Here is a 23,237-nt window from a genome sequence, read left to right as displayed (position 1 = left end):
AGAATCTTAATTAGAGTGTCTTTTGGAGCTTTAAATATTGATGTGGCTCTTTAAATAAGTAATAAAATCTTATTTGAAGAGCATTTTGGTGATGCTCTAATATAACAACCATGTTCACATTAGTTGAGAAGAAATTTAATATAAAAACAACACATGGAGGTCTCTTATGAATAATTAATTAGCTACAAAAGCTGGCCAAAGAAGAGAGATATTAATAAGGATGGCAAAATGTCGGGTCGGGCTCGGGCTTGGCCAAGCCCGAGCCTGACCCAATCAAAAAAATTTAAAGCCCGAACACTATTTAGTTAGGGTCGGGCCGAGCCCGGCCCGAATCGGGCCAACATCGGGTCGGGCCCAAACCCGACCCTACCGAAATAATTAACCCCACAATTTAATTCTCATTTTCCACCACTATTTCAACCAATTCGGTAATTACTCAACCATTTCAAACACAATTTAATCCACTTTCCACAACTATTTCAACTTCACACACAAATCAATTCCAAAATCCAACATGAAAAACACACAATATAATAAAATTAAAAACACACAATGTAATTTCACAACTATTTTACTCATACACAATTCAATTCAAGAACCCAACATAAAAAATAAAAAATAAAAAACTCATGTCTTATATAAATAAAAATACAATGCAATTAAATTAAAAACACACAATATAATTTCACAACCATTTTAGTCATACACAATTCAATTTTAACAACACAACATAAAAAAAAAAAACTCATGTTTTATACAAATAAAAATACAATGCAATTAAATTAAAAACACACAATGTGTGATGTTGTGTGCGTGTGTTAGCTTGTGTTAGTTTTTTTTTTTTTTAAATAGGGTCGGGTCGGGTCGGGCCGGCATTAAACCCTACCCTAACTCTAAATTTGTTCGGGCCTTAAAATATTGGCCCTAACCCGACCCTAAACTTGAAAATTCGAGCCAAAGCCCTAAAAATTAGGGTCGGGCCAATCGGGCCAAAAATCGGGTCGGGCTAAATTGCCAAGCCTAGATATTAATAACACTATAACGATAGCAACGAGAACTGGCCACCACACACAATATTGATGCTTTTTTCTACTAATATTTATAATGAGAAATTTATTATGACTAACGCACATCAATTTTATTATAACACAATTTAAATTTTTATTCTCTTATTATGATATATCTATTTATTACCCTACCACATACTTTTTTTGAAAAAACAAGTAAAAATAAAATAAAAATAATTATTACTATAAAAAAAAGTTGTGAAGTACAACAAAAAAAAAAAAAAAATTTGACGAAGTATACAATAGAGCCTAGAGGTAATCAACATTCACTGACCCTTACAAAATTACGAACAGAATGAGAAACTAATCTCATGTAAGAATACTCTCTGTCACACATAAATCTAAAGGGGAAAAAAAAAAAAAACCGATGGCACTCAAATTTGAGCCCACCAAACAGTTAATTGATAGCCCCGCTAGTGACAGACTGACAGGCTTGGCGTGTGAAGGAGGCAGGTGATTGCCATTTGTTGGGGTTAATTTGTCGCTACCTCTGCATGCAAGTAACTGACACGCAAATGAAATGACACTTGATAGCTGATGATCAAGTTGTTGGACATCTTTTTGTTGCCAATGCTTCACGGGCCAGCAACACAACAGCTAAAGCAAAAAGAGGGACAAATGAGATGAAGAAGGAGAACGTGAAATTCCACTTCATTGAGCCTGTTGATGACATAATAGGGATATGTGTTTTCAGTGGCTTGTCACATCTAATTTACATCAACCCAAAATCATTTTTTTTTTCGAATGACTTAGTTTTTTCTTGTCAATAACAAATGTTTTGTGTGTATTTTCAAATTTTATACTAGTGTCTTATTAGTCAAATAATAAATAAATAATATTATGTCATGTGTACACTTGTTAAAAAAATTATCATATAAGTTGTAATCATATTAAATTTAACTAAAAATTTTATTCCTTCATTAGTTGATTGAATTACTTCTAATATGCCATAGGGAAGCTGATCTTGACAAGCTCATGTAGCCATTTTTGTTTGGACAAGATATGTCTCAGTTAATTCTGGTACAAAGAGTTGGTGCAATTCAAAAGTTTACCACATAATTAGTATCTCCAAAATTGATGATTTTTTTTTATCTTTTTAATAACTGTTTGTATAAAATCTATAAGTTTAAAAGGTATAAATTATTTTGGGTGTCATATATAAGAAACATACTCATATTAATAGAGAAGAAATTTAATATACAGACTACACATGAAGGTCTCTTATAAATAATAAATTAGAGAGGAAAACATATAGCGTACTTAGAGGAAGTTGTATAATTTACTTTCATGCATTTTTCTTGTTTAGTTCTGGATAAATATATCTCACAATAAAGTTTACTCAATTTTCTGAATCAGGACCCATACTATTTTCTGTCTTCTTTAGCAGAATTGAGTAACCTCCAAAGGTTTTCTAACAATGGTATATATACAAAAATTCGTAAATGAAAATGTATAAAATTAAATAAGATAAGAAGACTGACTATAAAATAAAAATCAAATGGTGGCTGTGAGTTAATATCTTTTTGTCCGAATTTTCTTTCTGTACAAACTTTTATATAAATCCCATTGTGTTGTGTGGTCGAAGAAAGGATATATTTATAAGGAAAATTTTTTTATCTGGATTTTTAACTCGGGATTAAAGTCCGAGACAAGTTGACAAGAGTATGAGCATATATTTATAATGTTGTCAAATAATTTATAGCATTGGTAAATTATGTTCACATAGTTATCAATAAAAATAAATATTGTTATATATGCTTTAGAAGTTAGATTAATTTTATCACAGATTTATATGATGAAAAACTTAAAATATCCATACTATTTTATTAAAAATCATATTTATATACACTAACGATATTTATTTCACAGCTACAAACACAACATCTTATTACCAAATAAAACCTAAACGCCACTCGATAGCTGCTGATCAAATTGTTGGTTGGACACCTTTCGTTGCCATTGCTTCAAGGGCGGCCAACAGCACAACAGCTACAGCCCCTTGGTCCAAGAGATGAAGGCAAATATTTGTGCCTCGTACGCATACTTCTTTCCCATTATGGTCAATAAATATACCCTTGTAAGCTATAAACTCCAATAAAGATAGGGATAAATCAGATGAACAAGGAAATCGGGAAATCCATTTCATTGTGCGCGCTTGATGCCGTAATAGGGGCATGTATTGAGAAAGTTCAATAATAGTATCACGTCATTTACACAATAACCAAATGGTACCACATATGTATTTATTTTAAAAAATCGCCGTATAAATAGTAGTTATATAAAATTCAATTACATATATTAGTTCTTCCTTAGTTTATTGTATTATTACCTTTGATGTGTTATAGACATAAAAAAATATTAATTTTATTTATTTATTGTTGCTATCCTAGTTTTTTTTTTTTTTTGTTTGGGGATCAATGCTGAGTTTACCACATAAAGGGAAAATAGTGAAAAGTAAAATTAACGGAATCTTTTTAATAACATGAGTTTTCATGGACTTTGAAAGAGGAAAAATACGTAATTTACTATAACTTAGTGATTTTGTTAATCATTGCTCTCTTGTTATTTTTCATTTATTTAAACGAAAAAATCTTTATTTTTTCTTATCCCAATTATTAATACATCCTTGAACAATAATATAAAGTAAATATGACTTAAAATTGTGCAAAAATAGCACACAAAGCATGATAGGAATCACTTCTAAAAAGTCTTGAAATATGTTGAGCAATGAGATGATAGCATGTCGCCAGTAGCGTCATTAGTGGCTTGTTGCGGGCAACCAGGATTTTGAGCTTTTGAACATTGAACACATTATAAGACTTCAATTTTGAAAATCCTTGTGAGAAGAGGGAGGTTCTATAATTGGACAATCGCAACTAATATATCATATGACGAAATAGTGACTAGAAAGGTCAAATCGTTAAAGGCTACATAGGTATAAGGGTATAATAATTAAAGAAAAAAAAGTAATGTTTGTCCATTCTAATGGTCAATTTAGTATCTTATAATTTTTAAAATAACTACTGTTAACTATACTGTATAAATAATCAGTTGTATAAAAATCAATTAAACGTTTGGTAAAATTTATTTTAAAAATTTTTGTGGGTTTTAATAACAATTGTATGTCTTTGGTAAATCTAACCGTTAAAACTGCTATAAGAATATACAAAAAACTGAAATAGACAAAATGTTAAATAAAAATTAATTTACACATTTATAAACATGCATATATAATATTTTTATTGTGTATACACAATAATTGATAACTAAAATAAATATTTTTATTTTATTTTTTTATCTCAATATAATGGTATCAATAATAATCTCTTTAAATCTAATGATCGTAGATCTTAATTGAATAAGAATAATTCTAGATTTTTATAATATATGTGAGGATATATATGAAATTATATTTAGTATAAAATAAATTTTCAAAATTAAATTTAAAAAACTACTCCTTTTTTTATTAAAAAAAAACTATTGTAGATGATGTGATTTTATTAAAAAAATTATCAAATATTAAAACTAATTTTTATCTTCTCAAAATTACTTTTGACTTAGAAGCAATCCCAAATGGACCTTAAAACCAATGTGGTAAACATGTAGCGATAATATGTTGAGTTGGACTATTGGTAACCTTTCAAAAATCTTTAAAAACACATTTTCTTTATTTGTCCATTAAAACATTTAAAATAATATAATTTTCTTCTATCACCTCCTATAATAATAATGAAAAAAAAAACTTAACTAAAACTATTACTCGTAGGACCCAATCTCTTATTCTATTTTTTTTTATTTGATATTAAAAGTTATGCAAGAATATATCAGGGTCACTGTGTAAAGAAATTTTAGCAAAAGAAAATTTGTATAAAAGGCTAAAATTTGTGTCTCTTAATGTTATTGAAGGCTAAAATTGTGCATGCACAAAAGGGGCCTTCAGAGAATTTGGTCCAACTCTGATCTGTCTGTTCCAATGAATCAATGATGGCACGAAAGGCTTAATCCTGGCTATGGGCTTGAGGATTTAGATTTGGCGGCGCGGCCTGGGGAAATATTTCAAAAAATGGATTTTTATGATGCACCCAAAAATAATGTTAAGTAGACCCCATTGAAAAAATATGAGAAATAGAAAACGAGGCATCCATCCCATGTGCGCTCTTGACCGAGGTGTCCACGTGTTCCTCGAGGAACCAAATCATTTATAGATTTTTTTTTTAATTTTAACTTGCCACCATCAGTAGATTTGAGAATCTAACACATATTTTAAGGGATCTTTTTTGAAAAACTTATCTCTCATAAATTTATTATTGAAACTAACCATATAACATAATTTATTATTATAATGGCCACGTATATCGAGTTTAGACTAAATTACCTTTAAAACCAGAGATTTGTCCCTGCTATACTCTTAAAATATGTTATTTATCCAGATACATCCCCATACTTCAAATTTCCTCATATATACCTTTTTTTATATGCAAGTACTAAATTACCCTAATTAAAAACCTAATTTCTCAAAACTATTCACGACACAGCTCCCAATTCATCATTCACAGCTACCATACACAATTCCCAAATTCAATAAATTCATCATTCACGACCAACATACACAATGCCCAAATTCCACAAATTCATTATTCACAAACCAACATACACAATGCCCAAACATCATTCACGACTAGCATACACAACACCCAAATTCCCTCCATTCCTACAAACTGAATTCAGTCGAAACAAATAGAAGTGAAGTTGTTGTGCAGTATAATCAGCAACATGTTGGAGGGTTCAAGTTTGTTTTGCGACAGGCAAGGGAAGAGGACTGTTTGGTTTAAGAGAAATTGGGAAAAGAAACAAAAATGGAAGAAAATTTTAGAGCTACGAGAGACAAGAGATATGAATGATCCTATAGTTGAAGCTACACTCATCAGTTGGGTATTGTTTCAGGTTAGTAGTTTTATCATTATTTATACTTCATTTTTGCAAGTGAATGACTTTATTAATTGATTGTTTCTTAATTTATAAGAAAATTGAAATATGACTTTGCTGTAATTAGTTTATATATTTACTGTTAGTTATTAAGAATATTGTCCGCATTTCGTAGGTGTATTTGCTGATATTCATGAATGAGCATTGGGTTCTCGATGTGGTTGATATACTTGGAGGTAAGATTTCCATTTATGACTCCATGATAGACTTAACAAATGATTCAGTTTTAGTGAGACAATTGCTGCCTGTTGCAGATATGATACCTCTGGTACTTCAGAAGATAGCATATCACGAAACACATTCAGACTGTGCTGAGGTTATATCGAAAATTCTTTAGTCCATCGTATGAGTACGTAACATCTCGCAACAAAAATCAAGGTATCTATTGTATATATTGTATTTTGAACTTAACTTAACAATAAGAATGATGATTTTTAACAATTGATTTATATGAATTTTTTTAGTAGTGATTGTAGAGTATTTTTGTTGCGGTACTTGGAGGTCCTAGCCCATGGACTTGATGTCAATTCATATTGCCAACAAGATCATGTTACACAATTTCGAAAAGTATTGGCTATCAAATTATTTGGGTTTTGGGCATAGGTCATGGAAAAAAATTTCGTAGTGTCTTACCCTTAAAAACTTCGTTGATGTGTCATTTTTTGGACCATGAGATGTAATGGTTACAATGGGGATGTTATTGATATTTGATGTCATTAAAGATAAATTGACATCGTTAATATGTTTTATTTTTTTGTTAATTATATTAATGATAGAGAAGATAATTTGTATAATGTATGTGATATAACAAGATGATCATATATGTTCAGGGAATGCTCTGTAAGAAAATACACGACTGCAGTTGGGTATTTGTATAGATACACGACTGCAGTTGAGTATTTACAAATATACATGACCAGCTCGCTGTAAGAAAATACACAACTGCAGTCGGGTATTTGCACTGATACTCGACTGAAGTCAATACCCGACTGTAGTCGAGCATTTTCAAATATACATGACCAACAGGTCTGTAAGAAAATACACGACTGAAGTCGGGTATTTGCATTGATACTTGACTGCAGTTGAGTATTTACAAATATATATGATCAGCTGGGTATTTTTACAGATACTTGACTGTAGTTTGGTATTTTCACGTATACACAACTTTAGTCGAGTATTAAGTAGATACACCTATAGGTGAGTAAAATTACATATGCACGACAGTAGTCGGGTAACATCCAAAATACACGATTGTAGTTGGGTACGTGGACATAGAATAAAAAATACCTAAAAATTTATTATATTGATGACACAATTAATATAGACTTTAACATATCAAACTTCAATTTAATAAACAACAAAAGTCGTTGTACATCAAACAACATAAATCCAATACTTATTCGAATCGTAAATAAATTGTAATACAATGAAGCTTGTTGCAAAATCATCATAATTTTTTTTCATCTTCAACCCAAACACTCGGCCTATATATTATAAGCCTCTGGTCGCCTCCCTTGAAAATAATATAAGCTACATAAACATGTTTATACATCTGCGAAACAAAAAATGTAGAAATTTATTAACTAAATATTATAGATTTTAAAGAAATTAAAACAACAAAAATGACAAGTATATAAGGTTCATAGTTGTAGAACAGGGCACCATGATCCCTCTTGCCTCCATACCTTTAACTCTATAATGGTCGTTTTGCTCAATCTATGCACCGCAAAACATAATAGGCACATGTACTGCAGTCATTTCCTGCAATAATACAATAGTTGATTATACAACAAATACAAAAATAAAATCAAACAAAATATATAACAAAGTGTGGAACTGTCTGCCTATTTACACTACTGACGTCGTGTAATTGCTAGTTTACACGACAATAGTTGTGTAACTTGTTAAAGTACACAATTAGAGTCCAGTAAACAATCAGAGGATATATTTAGTAAAAAAATTGTAATCTTTGTACTAACAGAATGTCAGGTGTCATAACAGCTACTATATCTTTCAAACTTGCACGATTGTTGTCGTGTAAATTCATACATACACAACAAAAGTCGTGTAAGTTGTAAAAATACATAACTCAGTAAATAGTCAGAGGACATATTTCTTTTTATAAAAATATTTTTCTTGCACTGATAAAATACTGGGATCTCATACCAGTTGAAACATTTTACATATATTTACAATTATAGTATGTAAGTTCATACGTACACAATAGTAATCGTATAACTTATTAAAACACACGACTATAGTCCAGTAATAGTAAAAAGATATATCTAGTGATTTTTTTTCACCAATAGAATGGTAGGGTGTCATAATAATTGAAATCTTTTGCACATTTTCACGACTACAGTCGTGTAAATCCATTCATACACGACTGCTGTCGTGTATGTCGGGTGCAGAACAAAATTTTGGCAACAACTTCAGGTTTTAACGAATGTATTTATAAAACCCATCAAATAACAGTCATATGATGTAAATGTAATGAAAATGTGAGTTGCTTTATTATTTATCACAAACCAAACAAAACCCTAAATATAATATAATGTCAACAAAATGAATAAATAACACAAAATAAAAATAAAGTTTCAAATACCTTATTCATGAGATGAATAATGCACCCAGCTGCAAACTAAAATCTCAGTGCATTGGATGTTCATGAGTGATTTTGAGTGTGGAGTGAGTTTTTATTTTGTGGAGTTAAAAAGAGTGAGAAGTAAAGAGTGTTGGAGGTGAGTTGTGAATGTTTTATATTTTTCTTTAGGGATATTTTAGACAATGTACCACATGAAAATGTATATCTTAATAATTTTTAAATATGAGGTATATTTAACTAAATACTCTATTTTTAAGAAGGCATCTTTAATTAAAAACCCCTTTTAAAACAAACTAATTAAATCTAAAACAACCAATGCTCCCATGGCCCGCATCTCCTACATAGCCCATCGTGGCCCATCATCACAATCACAACATCACAGAAATTGACATAAGTCACGGGATGGAAGCCACCTCCTAATTAGGTTGGGACGTAAGTTACAAAAATTGTAACCGAGCGTGAGCGCTGGTGAATTGTCTTAAACATTTAATTGTTATTTGTTAATTTCTCCATGGGTTACATATACCTATGTTATTCCACAAAGAATGAACCGTCCATGAGGAACTTCAAGATCAATTTTGAAATAGAATTTTAAGATCCAGTTTGAAATTGAGATACTGTAGATTTTAAACTACATCTGCTGTAGAAAAAAAACTGTAATTATGAAATAAAAGTTAATAATATATAGTAAATACAAAATTTAAATAATAATTTTGACAAAATTATTAAAAATATAATAGATTTTTTATCATACAAATAAAAAATCATATTAACATAACTTTTAAGGTGCAGCAGTTAGTGTTTACCAAACGCTTTAGTGCTGTAATTTTTAAGTTACAACTGCCCAACCTCAATTTCAAATGCACTCTAAATAATCTAAGTAGGCCTACGCGTTAAGTGTTAAAAGTATAGGTTATCCATATGGACATACAATATTTCAGGATGAATTACATACTAAAGTAAATAGTTGATACGGAGCTCTTTCGCTCTACAGTCATTTAGAAACAACAAAACCGAATTGGTTCCGACAATCTCAATGTGTTACATCCCATATAAAAATTTCAAAAATCCGTTTCAACAAGTGATAATGTGATATGAACCTTTCATTAGATCCCGATTTTATTGGGTGCAAACATCTTAACCGGAGAACTATTAATTAATAGCAACACATAGCAAAATTTTGAGTTATTGTTCCGGTAAAAATCAACGTGATACATATTGGCTGTGACACTTTACCGGAGATAAAGTCATCCGTGGATCCCAAACCTGAGGAAAAGAACAGAGCAGCAAAATGATATGATCTTCAAAAGTGAGAACGCAGAGGCTGATACAAAGGAAAGACGTCAACGTTCTAATTTTGAATTTTCAATCCATGATTATTATTTTAAATTTCCGTCTTATCTTCATTACATCTGATTCTCTTGTTCGATGTACAAGGGCCCTTTTTATACCAAAACCAGATTGTAGCGGATATAGTTTAGTGGTAAAAGTGTGATCATCAAGAGCAGGAAAGTGATGTAGAACACTGTAGTCTTGCGGAATTAGATGAAAGGATTGCAAGTATCAAAGCTAAGATGGATGCGTTTACTCTAGAACTTGAAGCCGTGGAACGAAAAGTGAAAATTGGGGTTTGTCATTTGTGGTGGCATATTTCCTTACTTTTTTTTCTTTTTGAATTTCTTTTAAGACCAGCGATAATTAAGTGAATAAAGTTTTGGAAAATTAATAATACGTTATTGAGAAAAATCGAGAAGCCGTAAGGCCTTACATCTCTTGCATATTAATAGAAAATCTAGTGGGACATAATTCTTAAAATACTCCAGAATTCGTCACATACATGTATTCTGAAATTTATTCGGTAGTAAAATACTAGAAATCAAAATAAATCAAATGACCGCCTCGTCAAAAGCTTTGAAACAGTGTATCATATGTCTTGATCCGAACCAGTAGCCCAGGTTATGCACTACTCCAGATACCCTTCGGACGCCACGTCCTACATCAACATTAATATAAGTAAACACATAAACTCCAAAATAAATAGTACAAATAAATTGAGGAGCTTAATCATAAACAAGAAACATAAGCAGAATCTAACGTACGTTATAGTTTTAAGCAAGATTTTAGAAAATAAATAAGATGGAAAAAGAAAATATGTCAATAAGTTTGTCAGAACTGTTCAGAAGTACTATAGCATCAGACAAGATAGAGATAAGAAATTTCTTAACTGAACGTTATGTAAGTTAAAATCCAACAAACCAGAATTTCAAGTGCTCGAACTCGATCCGGGCAGCTTTGGACATCCCTTAATTATTTGAGCGTCAGGAATTTTGAAACCAAGGCTTGTCAACGCTGGCAATTTAAACAGAAACAATTTTTTCAGAGTTGACAAAGCGCATTCGTCTTGTTCATCTCCGCTGTGTTTGTACACAGTCTCCAGACTATCACAAAACTTGATTTCGAGGACTTCGAGCCTTTTTGGAATCTGATCAGGTGAAGCGAAGACACACTTGAGCCTGGGACAACAATCTAGATGCAAATGCTTGAGATTCTCCAAGTTCTTCACAGATTGAAGTTTGTGATTGAATAAACTCTCTACTTTAGGAAGGTTTGAGACCCACAAAATCTCCAGATTTCGAGCCAATTCGATGTCTTTTTCCTCACCGAAAATGCTCTCCATTTCAATGCACCTTGCTATCCAAAGTCCTTCCATTTTCACTAAACTGCCAGCATCTAAATCAGACAAGGATTTCATGGGTTTAGGCTCCACCCAAGAAATATATTCTGTATTGTTGAGGATTTCCTTGAGACCATCACAAATGCTTTTGAGTCCACGGATTTCTAAGAGTTTAGCTGCAGCCTTACGTTCAGCCCAGCGGTAGAGATCGCTGAACATAACCCCCTCTGTTGCTTGTTCATTTGAAGGAGATAAAGGGGTTGATATTTTCAATTTGAGTACCTCCTTCAGTTCAGGATTCTTCTCTAGTGACTGGACAATCTCTCCATCATTCGTCAGTATTGAAGGCTTTCCTTTTGCTTGACTTTCTGCTGGAGTGAACACACCATTGGCTTGTCCACGTCTCTTATCTGTCACTTCATTGGCACTTTTCGGTGCTGAGATCTTGCTGGGATCCGCTTCCATTCCATCATTTGACTGTGAATTCCCGCCATCGTTCACCAACACCGAAGGCTTTTTCCCTTTTGCTTTACTTTCAGCAGGATTGAACTCACCATGTACTCGTCGATGTTTCTTATCTGGTACAACATTTGAGCTTGTCGCTGCGATCTCACTGGGATCCGCCTTGATTCCAGTATCTGACTGGAAAATCTGGCCATCATTTGCCAGTATTAAAGGCTTTCTTCCTTTTGCTAGACTTCCAACAAGATTGAACACACCAGATGCTTCTCGATGCTTCTCAACTAGTACAAAATTGGAGCTTGTCACTGAGATCTCACTTGGAACCACTTTGATTCGAGTATTTGATATATCAAGAAGCTCAAGTTTTGGAAAGTCCTTCAATTTCGGAAGCTCAACCAATTTAGAGCAACCTGATAAGTCAAGCACCTCTAGATTTTCAAGTCCATTCATTTCAGGTAGCTTTTTCAACAACTCACAGTTCTTTAGAAAGAGCTTGCGAAGTCTATGAAGGTTGGAAAGGGAAGGCAACTTTTTAAGCTTGGTGTTTGAGAGGTTGAGTTCGCGAAGGTAACCTAGATCATGAAAAGATTCATCTGAAATAGCAAACTCAGAGTCAGAAGCACCGGAAACATCAAGTACTTCAAGGTTTTTGAGTCCAGCAATGGGGGGCAGGCGTTTGAGTGTAGGACAATCTCTCAAGTGAAGTTCAGAGAGAGAGACAGGGAAAAGAGGCATTGGTTTGGTGTTTGAATCTCTTGGTTTTATTTCATGAAAGTTATGGAACTCAATTTCGGAGAGATAAAGAATTTTGAGGCCATCTAGGTTCTGCAAACTAGGAAATATGCATACCCTTTTGCAGCCTTCTATTGAGATCCGTGATAGCTTTTTAAGATAGCCAAATTTAGGTAGCCGTTTAATTTGGGTACGGGAAAGGTCAATCATTTGAAGATGCTGATGCTTGGATAAATCTTGCTCTGGGAAAAAAGTCAAAGAGGTTGCACCAGAAAGATCAATTATCTCAAGGCGCGCAAGATCATTTATTCTAGGTAGTTTCTGCAAGGAAGAACAATCTCTCAGGATAAGGAAACGGAGATTAACTAGTTTTGAAAGTGACTGCAGGAATTTCATCTGGCATCCGGAGAGGTTAAGGCTTTGGAGTTTAGTCATTTCATCTAACAGTTTGTCTGGAATCTTTTGTACGGAGTTGGCACCAGAAATCTCAAGAACAGTTAATGTTTTAAGCAGCTCGATGTCAGCGATGCCATTCAACAAATCACAGTTCCTAAGTACAAGAAGCTTCATCGGTAACTTCTCCGCTTCAGACTTCTTCTCCGTTTTAGAAGAGAGGTCTAGTGACTTCAACCCGGAATTGAAAATAGCAAGTGCATGGAGTTGCTTCATGCGAGCTAAGAATCCTTCATCTACTTCTAGGCGAAGACGGTTACCATCAATCAGCAGTGTGGAGACTCCATCCCATTTTTTAGGATCACAAATTGTTTTGATCATACCGTCAATCTGTGTGATTCTGCCAAGAGTTATCCTCTGATCTTCAACACCAGCCAGTCCCAAACGGGTTGTCCCAAGAAATCCTGGAAGGGAATCCATCATTTCCAATGCCGCTCCTTCAGCAACGACATTGTTGTCCTCTTGTATCTTCAACATGCGTCGATCTATAAGCTCCATTAGAACAGCATGCCCCTCCTGATATTTTTGCTTAATATGTTCAAAAGAATCAAAATAGCCTTCCAATATCCACTGGGTGATCAATTCAATGTAATGAATGCCCCCATATTTGCTGCAGAATTGATTGCTATGGCAAAAGCAAAATTTAAGAACATCGGTTGGCAACATTGTATAGGCGCAGTGAATTAGAGGATTCACGCGTTCGGCTGCAATCTCGTAATGAGCTGCCTTTTCCAAAGCACTTTCTAGCGTCAAGCCCACCGAATCATGTCGAGCAATGGCTTCTGCTATCATAGAGATGACAGCAGGCAAACCTCTGCTCTTTCTGGCTATTTTTTCCAAGAAGTCTTGATATGGTTGATATTTTGAACGTGGTTTAAAAAATTTAATCGTCTCATCCAAAGATAAGAGTCCAAGCTCGATCTCCTTAAGAATCAGAGGTGTAACTGCAGTCTCCATTCTAGGCCCGGGGATCTTCTCCGTAGCAGGGCGCGTATCCAACTTTCTTCTTGTGATTATGGTCACTAGTTGATCATCCTTGATGGAAGGAAGCAAAGCTCTAACATTGAACCATACTTTCTCCCACAGTTCATTTTCATTCTTCTGAATCCCGCTTTCATCCAGAACTAGCAGAAGATCGTATTTCTCTACCTTTTCCCCATTCTTACGAGGCGATGCTGCTTGTTTATTTTTGCTTTGAGGATCTTTTTGAGCATGTTCTTTTTTATTAGCTTGCTTTTCATTTTCATTAGCTTGCTTTTTTTCTTTAAGTTTGCGTTGAACCATCTCGTCATAGGTCTTCTTGTCCTCCTCCTTCTTCACATTGTTCTCTGCTTCCCATTCTTCAGCAGTTGAACTCCGACATAATATCTGATGATCAATGGCATCTTCTAGCAAGCCGGTTTTGTACACTTCAGCCCCGGATCCCCCGTCAGCGGTGCTGGTTTTGGACTCTCCATGTTCAGACGTGGTTGAAGAGTTGGCTCCGTTTTTGTTGTCTTTCGGCTTGCTTTTGGCTTCCGGCACGATTTCTGTTTTGTACAGTTCACTCACGGATACCCAGAGTGTCTCATAGCACAAGCCATCCCTGATTGCAATTTGACATATATGCCTTGCCATCCAGGTTTTCCCAGTTCCAGAAGCCCCAACAAGAGCAACTATTTTTGAGACATTTTTGGCAGTTCCAGGATCTCCATCAAGAGCAGTTGTTGGCACATTCTTGCCATTTCCAGGATCCCCATCAAGAGCAGTTGTTGAGACGTTTTTGCGAGTTCCAGGATCAACTGCTGAGGCGTCATCTTTTTTCAGCAGGTCTAATATACGTTTTTCCCGATCATCTATTGTGTCTGTCCCCAAGTCATGTTGTTCTGTTATCTCCGAAGGCATTGCTACTGCGGAAACAAAAAGTAGAAAAATAAAGCATGCTCCCACGTATTAATTCTGATAGATAATAATCGCAAGTAGTTCAATTTGATCCTTTCCCTTACCCACTATTCTCTTCTCCCTTCTACAATATTGTAAAACATTCTACATTGAAATGTCACTTTATTATCAGCATTTTAAAATATATTTTGAACACCCGTATTTCTATTGTCCTTGCGTCGTTGTAATTGTAGTTTGGAAAAATAGTAATTTTACCCATTAATTCGTTTACAGCTTACGAATAATTGCACAGATACGATCTCGAATCGTTTTAAAAGGTTAAAATGTTTAAAGTAGAATTTAAATTTTACTTCAGGACAACTTATTTCAACTTAAATTTTTTACTTCAGATTTAAATATAAATTTTAAGTCATTGATTCATATAATCTAATGGTAGATATTGAAAATCAAAACATCATATAATGATGTTAATGTATTCACCGTTTAATTAAATCAATGACTTAAAATTTATCTTAAAATTTGAAGAAAAAATTTAAGTTGAAATAAGTTATCCTGAATTAAAGTACTAGATTCTACTTTAAACATTTTAACATTTTAAAACGACTCAAGATCATATCAAATGGTGAATAAATTAACATTATTAAATGCTGCTTTGACTTTCAATATCTACCATTAGATTATATAAAATCAATGAATTAAAATTTATGTTCAAATTTGAAGTTGAAATAATGTAACCCTGTTAATTCCTTGTAAGGTCATTATAACAACTTGTATGATTGTTGATTTCAGGTTTTTTTTATTTGTTTTATTGAATTTAGGGCTATTCTTATAATTATGATTTTTATATTTTTCAAAATTTTGTAGAATAAAATAGTCTTTTAATTCATTTAAGGATAAAATAATTATTTTCAATGTCAAAGTAGTTGATTGATACAAGTTTAAAAACAAATATAGTGCAAGTACATGTCAAAATTTTGTGGTGTACACATGAAAAAAGATAATTATAATTAAAAAATGAAATATTTAGAATGAGTAATGATAGATATCCCAAATTTTTTATCTTAAATTTCATCCGGATAGTGGCTGAATCACCATTTTTGTTCAAAGGGGCCATAAATCAATAATAGAAAACAACGAATTGAGGGAAATCATAACAGAAAAATAGACCTTAGAGGATTAGCTGTCGATCTAAACAAAATATGACTAATATATCAACAGGAAATTAAAAAATGAAATACCTTATTGGTGGAAAGCTGGGATGTCTGCTGTGAGAGGTCTTCTAAAATAAACAGCCTCAGTCGATTGAGAGCTCCGATTGAATGGATCTGTAATCCGGAAATAAATAAATAAAAAGAGAGTAGAGCTTCTGAAAGACAGAAAATTGTAGCAAAATTTTATGAGAACAAAGCAACGAGAGCCTTGAATAATATACATATGTCATATTTATATTTCTCTACCAATCGTAATAAATTTCATTTTTTTCCCCATCAAGTCAAAGAAAGCAGCAGCAAATGTATTAATCACATAGTTTTCTATAAATTTCCCCATTATTATTTTTTTTTTAAAAAAGGAAAGAAAGAAAGGGAAGATAAGTACCTATAGAATACAATAAATCCAGCAAGATCACAATTGGGTTTCTCAATCAAGCAAACGAGAGCCGTAAACTGCAGAGAGAAAGAATTCGTTAAACAGTATAAAATTGTTTATTTGAAAAAAAAAAGCATTTTGCGATCTGTGTAAATTTACATGAAGCAAGAGTTTCATATATTACCCTTAGGGAGAGAGATACTGCAAACTGAAAGACAGTAGAAAGATAGAAGAATAGCGTTTTGGAGATACAAGACGTTTTAAGAGTTCTACCAGCTTTTATATTATACGACAAACTTCATTCATTCATAATAAATAAACAAATAAATAAATTACATATTTTATTGTTGCAATAGATTAACGTATATTTACTCTAAATTTATACACAACTTGGAAACAAACTATAAATTAATAGGAGGCTCTGTCATCTTCCTTACCTCAGCTCCCCATCACAATCGTAATTTAGGAAAAAAAATCAAAAAAAGATAAAGATAAAGAAAGAAACATGTTGTGCCCATTAATTCAAATACAGCTAGCAAATAATTGGATTGACCTGATCTGAAGTCGTTTTAAAATGTCTACAATAGAATTCATTGTTTTTTTAATTCTTTATGAAGTCATTAACAACTTCCTTGTTTGTGCATGATATTAATGAAAAGATTATAAATAAAATCTATCAATAATCGTGTCACTGGGATTAATTAATTTTATTGCTATGAGGATGTTATAACCTAATAGAAGTGTAATTATAAAAATTAGTGTTTTAACTTAGTTATCTTTAGTGCAAGTGATATAGAGGTAAAGTATGCGCTATACTAATAACTTATCAAAGAAGCATGTCAAATCCAACATATAGATGTTGATAAAAGAGATATACGTAGTTCAAAAAGGTAGTATATGTACCTAAGTAGTGTTGGAAATATACAAAGTGATCTTAAAAGTCTAAAAGTTTGCATTGTCTTTAATGTTTTTCTCTCAATACAAGTTCCATAAATATTGTATATTTTATAACTTACTTTTCCAAACAACTTAAAAAATTTTTTTTTTCTATCTTAAGCATTTAATGTAACATAGTATGTATTATTTTAGAATACACAAATAATTATTACTATGTGAATGGAAGTTCCTTAAGACGCGATTTAGGAAAAAAAAATTACAATGTGGAGTTTATTCTTGTTAATAACAGGCCCAAATCATGACCAAATTTTTTATGATTATATAGAAGTTGTTCCTACGTAGAGTATTACTATAGAGAGATTTTAATGAAATGTTGGGGATCTCATTATTTGAGGTCTAATTGTCTATTGGATGATGAATATAACATTATTTATTATTGTATTTTACCATCTAATAAATGAATGCCACATCGATTGGAATTTAAGTTGAGACTTAAATATTGGAATCCTTAGCATTATTCAAAGATTATAAATATACATGCAATTCAAATGATGTGTTATTAATCAATAATGACTTCTCTGCATTAGGTAATTGTCGACTTATTATATTATTATTGATGACATAATTTTATAGCATCAATAAATAAATAAATGACATGCTAAATGTCTTATCATTCAAGATAAAAACTTTGTAAAATAAGATATTGTCTCATGATTGGAATTATTATGTTTGATTGTTCTCATGTAAGCAGAATTGGTGGGTTTACATTCACTGGAACTAATACAGCAAAGTCAAAAATACTTGTCCAAATTTGTTTATTTATTTTAAAAAGATAGGCGCTTGGATAGAGTCTAAATTTAATATTTTAATCTCTCATTTGAGATTTAAACTCGATTAATTAGTGAAAGAAAATTATTTAAAAACCAATGCGCTGTGCCAACTTATTTATTTATCTCAATTTATTTATTACGCTGCGTTGAACTTGCTGATTCAAGCGGAAATAAAAAATCTAAGCTTTGAAACTCGCTATGAAAAAATTAATCAACTTGATAATGGGGCACAGCGTTATGTGGAATGCCGCTAAACCCCATTGATTTTCTTTTTTAATTTTTTTTTATTAAGTCACCACCCCATATATGAATGTAAAATTACTTTCTCGATGATGAGGCCCGCCGGCTAGTTGCTTTAAAAAACGACCATTTTTTTAATATATTTAAATCAGGAAAGTTACATTTGATCTATGCACTCATTTATATACACACACATGTAGAGTTATAGACTAGTGTTTAGATACTAGATAGGTTCAATAAGTTCTTTCACAAGATCTAAGAGAAGTATAGATATATTACAATCAATTAATGCATGCATGATATGTATAGTTAAATTTAATATAAATACTACTTGCATGATAATTTTTTAAAATAAATATACATATGTAATAATATCATTTACTTATTGCATGACTGACATAATATCTCTGATGTATTCTAAAATTTCTCGAAAAAGAATTAAAATAATAATAAAAAGTGTCATTCACGTACAGCTGGAGATATTAATTTATTAACTGGCCATACTAATTTATTGGCTGGATCATGTGATGTCGTTTTAAAGTGTTTAAATATGTTTTTTTTAACTAATGCTTAAGTCATTATTAACAAACAAATTTAAGTAGGTAATTATGTGTTTTAACTTTCATTAATTTATTTACCATAATTCTAAAGAAAATAACTTAGCAAGGCAGCAGTGGATGCCAGTTAGTCCAGTTGTTTAACTTTTTGGAGAGGAAACAAAAGGTCTGGAAAAAATTAAGTTAGTATTAGGCAACGATAATAATAATATATTAAAGTTGCAATTTGGAAGCTGCCTAGCTAGATTAATAGTTAATTACCTATCCGTAATTTTTAATAATCATCAAATTTAATAATCGTTGTCTTAATTTTCGAATCTAACTCGTTGTTTATGGAAGTTTGGCACCTTTGCCATCGGCCACAGTCATTTGTCCATCGGTTCTTGATAATCTCTGGCACAACAATAAATGTTCAAGTGGGTCAAATAAAGAGGAAATAAGATGAAATAATAATAATAATAATAACAATTAACAAAAGAAAGAATAGGAATCATATGTAAGACGTAAAGGTGTTTAGATGTGATTTCCTATTTTGTAAGGGAAGATATTTTATCAACTCAATTAGTTACGTTAAAAGGATATTATTTTAACCAAACGGTTGTGGCTCAATTGGCGGCGCAGGCTGGGTAAGTGGGAAGAGCACTCGGGTTCGATCCTCACTAAACACACCATTTGGGAGGGGTAAAGAGCCTTAACTGTGACTACACCCCAAATCCGAATTAGTCGGGGCCCAATGCGGTCGCCGGAAATCGGATGGTTTAAACCAAAAAAAAAAAAGGATATTATTTTATTTAAATCAATTTATTTAATAAACCCATGATTAAAATTTTATTTTGAAATTTTACTCATACCTACCTGCATAAATGCCCAAATACCTTTCTTTTTATAAAATAAATGCCCCAACAACCGTTCTCTTTATAACATAAATGCCCAAACTACCATTCTCTTTATAACATTGTTTGATACTAGAAAAGAAGGAAAAGAAATAAATAAGCGTGAGATCTTTCTAATGGAAAAGAGAGGAACTTATTGATTGTTGGTGGGATACAAAGATGATCAAAAGAATTTATAATATCACAATAGTTTGTACACAATAACATGCGCATCCTTAGAATTTTATATCACTAATTAATAGTTTTACTCGTACATAGGTTTTAACTCTTAAGTAGGACACAAATTAATGATGGATGGTCAAATTTGAACTGCAATTGCAAAATATTATTTAGTCAATGAAAGTAGTCCCAACTCCCATCAACATAATTGTTTGGTCGAACAGAGTTTAGAAACTAGTAAAAGTGGTACAACAACAATTTTGCAATATGAAACGCTGACAAAAATGTAAATTGATCTCTCCGGTGGAGTACGGGAAATTAAATAAACATGCATGATGGGTGATGGATGGCCAAGCTATTTGCCCACAATCAGTTTTGATCTTCCTTGGCCCTTGTTAATCTTGAACTGCTCTCCAAGACCAAAGTGAGCCATTAACAGCCAAACAAAAGTAATAAGCTCTCCACCTGAACTAACTAGCTGGGCATGTGCCCTAGGATCGCAATGAGTTGCTGCATACGACAACAGTTCTAACCACACTTTGCTCATCAACTCCCATCTGTCCCTCTTCTCCAACTTTTTCAGCTCTTTGGTCAGAATACTTCCGTCAAACAACACAGACTTGCTTCTATCTCCCTTCACCGCAGAAGGTTTTACATAAGTTTGCACATTCAGAATTTTTTCACAGGCTTCCTTTTCATCAGACAGTACCTTTCTTTTAAAGAACCTCTTGGCCTCGGCAAGGGTATCTCGAAACCTTATTTTGCCAATTCCCGCCACGGCGGACATCATGGTGGGCTGCATGATCAAAAGATACATCATGTAATCCGAGAGTAGCTTGCTGAATTCAAGATCGTTATACTCTTTCTGGAGAGCCTCCTTGGTGGATTCATCAATAGTATTATCATCAGAAGTAGTACCTGACGTTCTATGCTCGTCCTTTTTGTCTTCGAAATAAAGGAGTTCCGTTGCAATGTGCCATAATAGAATGCTTTCGTCATATGCAACATCAGTAACGTAACTCAATAATTCCTTGATGCGCATCCCATCAGGATCCCAATCCTGCATTATCCATTCCCCCTTAGCCGACGATATACTCTCGGCAGCCTCAGGATCATCTGCATACTGAGCTTTTGTTTCAATTTCCTTGAATATGAACTGCCACAGCTCCTTAGTGAACGGCTCATGTGAAACATAAATTATCCCATCCAAAAGCTCCTTTATGCCAACAAAATCAAGTATCCAGCAGCCTACAGCAAGAATGAATTTAATCCAGAGATAGTAAATGACTATGTCCCAGATGTATACTGAAACCTCATTGAATTTTTTTATGCATTTAAATTGAGTGAGCCATTTGAACGGAAAGGCTAAACACTGAATTGTTTTCTCAATGCCGGATCGAACAAATATCTTTATGGAAGAGGCCATTTTTTCAAGGAATGGACCAATGCCTAAACAATCTAGAACTCTCTCAGAGGCAAATAGAAACCAATTCTTGACTCTGTGTCTCTTTTCTGGACGTCTCCTGAGGCAAAATCTTATCAAGTTGTGTCCTGAGACGTATCCAGACCAGCGGCGAAAGAGCGTAGGTGTGGCCAACAGCTGGTGCTTGAGCTTGACATTGCTTTTGTCGGTTACATTTTCTTCCCAATGATAGTCCTGCCACCATGGACTCTTGAAGTAGAGAAAAAGCTGGAGAATTTTCGCAAAGAACGATTTGACCATCTTTATGATTCTGAATCCTGAATTACTATCCCGATCGCGGGTTAGAGCAGCCAATGTCCAATCAGAGAAAATGAACATGAAGAAAGCTACGACGTCCAGGGCTATGGCACCCCAGAACAAAGTGTATGTAATTCCCACATCAAAACCTTCATATTCGTCCTTCTTCACTCTGAAATAGAAATAACAAAGAGCTGCGGCAACCGAACCAGAAGCTGTTAACCGGAAAATAACTCCCCACCAACTATGCGTGACATTAACTTTGGTATAGAAGACTTCATAAATGAAGTTGAGTTCCACCTCAATTATTTTCAAGGAATCTTCGGCATGTAAAGTTCGGAAGAAATTTCGGCTGTCATCACGCTCCCGGAAGCTGTAGATGATTTCCACGAGTAGCCCTTTGAAAATACTGAAGTAATGATGAGCATAGTGTACCACATCTAGATTGGTCAGCGCCCTCTTCTTTAGTTCAACCTTGAGCTTTTTCTCAGCCTCTGGGATCGTAATTATTCTGGCAGGAAGTTGGGCCTTTATCTTTGACTCATATTCTTCCATGAGCTTCGCATAATTTGGGCCGGGGTCGGCATCCGAAAGCATGGACTCTCTGAATCTGTCCACGCTTCCAAGATACAGAGCACGACTCCGCTCAAAATACTTGATGACACCGGCTACAAACATGAGAATCGATGGGACAAGTACCTTGTTTTTGGGGAGCGATAGGAGGAAGACATACACAGCGGAAGCAGCCTGGGTTATAAGGCCAAGGCTGTGCCTGAGCCAGAGCTCATTATCTTCCAGGGCCAGAGCAGTTATGGTATCCGGACCACCGAGATGTAGCAAAAGAAACGTGGGCCAAAATGCTAACAGTTGATTGTTGTGTTTTGGATCTGAAGGGCCAGGATTGTCGCCTTGGCTGTCGGAGATGAGTCCAACGGCGTAATTAGCAGCCCAGTCAGCAAGCAAGTAAGCTGACCAAATCAGCATCACCAGCAATTTGTTCCCCGAACCCTTTCTGGACGGAGCGAACAGAATTAAAAACGTCTGAAGTGAGAGACTGAGCAAGATTATGCCCCTAATATTCCAGTCATCCCATACGTCTTTCCACTTCTTAGGGATTGGATCGACGGCCATTTCTGTCTTTGCTCCGGAAAATTTAGTTGATTAAATGCACAAGTGTATATTCATACATATATCTTCTGTTCGAGAAAGACTTCTGTTCAGGTGTAAATGGATGAACCTATGAACAATAAAGTTCTACTCAACTCATATTTTCTTTTGATTATGGTAATTTGCAGTTTAAAATTCAGTAAACCTTGACTGATTAATTTAATACGGGGCTTTTGTCGTGAGGGCAATCAGGAGTTCAAGCTTAAAAATATAAATTTAATCTGTAATGGATAAGGGGTGGGGTGCATAGTTAAAAAAATAAAATTAAATAATTTCCAAGTGGAAAATTTTCATCTACTTTTCAGTTAATTAAAGGAAGAATGCACT

The 23,237-nt window shown here is 33.5% G+C and overlaps 2 protein-coding genes across 3 annotated transcripts; both read right to left on the bottom strand.

The window, feature by feature from the left end:
• Nucleotides 1–10,377: 10,377 nt before the first annotated feature.
• LOC102612689 (putative disease resistance protein At4g19050) lies at nucleotides 10,378–16,765 on the bottom strand. 2 transcript variants are annotated; one of them, XM_025100362.2, is made up of 5 exons: nucleotides 16,632–16,765; nucleotides 16,457–16,524; nucleotides 16,099–16,185; nucleotides 10,884–14,868; nucleotides 10,378–10,651 (listed from the first exon to the last, which is right to left on the bottom strand). In XM_025100362.2, the coding sequence occupies exon 4, from the start codon at nucleotides 14,861–14,863 to the stop codon at nucleotides 10,922–10,924; it is 3,942 nt and encodes a 1,313-aa protein (XP_024956130.1). In that variant the 5' UTR covers nucleotides 14,864–14,868; nucleotides 16,099–16,185; nucleotides 16,457–16,524; nucleotides 16,632–16,765; the 3' UTR covers nucleotides 10,378–10,651; nucleotides 10,884–10,921. The 2 variants fall into 2 exon arrangements, with proteins under 2 accessions (XP_024956130.1, XP_024956129.1); XM_025100361.2 differs by having other exon boundaries at nucleotides 10,915–14,868.
• Nucleotides 16,766–20,378: 3,613 nt separating this feature from the next.
• LOC102625373 (uncharacterized) lies at nucleotides 20,379–22,874 on the bottom strand. Its single transcript, XM_006484613.3, has one exon. It carries the CDS (start codon nucleotides 22,872–22,874, stop codon nucleotides 20,379–20,381), a length of 2,496 nt encoding a protein of 831 aa, XP_006484676.1.
• Between the last annotated feature and the right edge of the window lie 363 nt (nucleotides 22,875–23,237).

This window comes from Citrus sinensis, chromosome 4 (assembly GCF_022201045.2).
Source record: "Citrus sinensis cultivar Valencia sweet orange chromosome 4, DVS_A1.0, whole genome shotgun sequence".
Lineage (NCBI taxonomy): Eukaryota > Viridiplantae > Streptophyta > Magnoliopsida > Sapindales > Rutaceae > Citrus > Citrus sinensis.
Note: the sequence above shows the minus strand (reverse complement) of the source record. Positions and strands in the feature narration are given on the sequence as shown.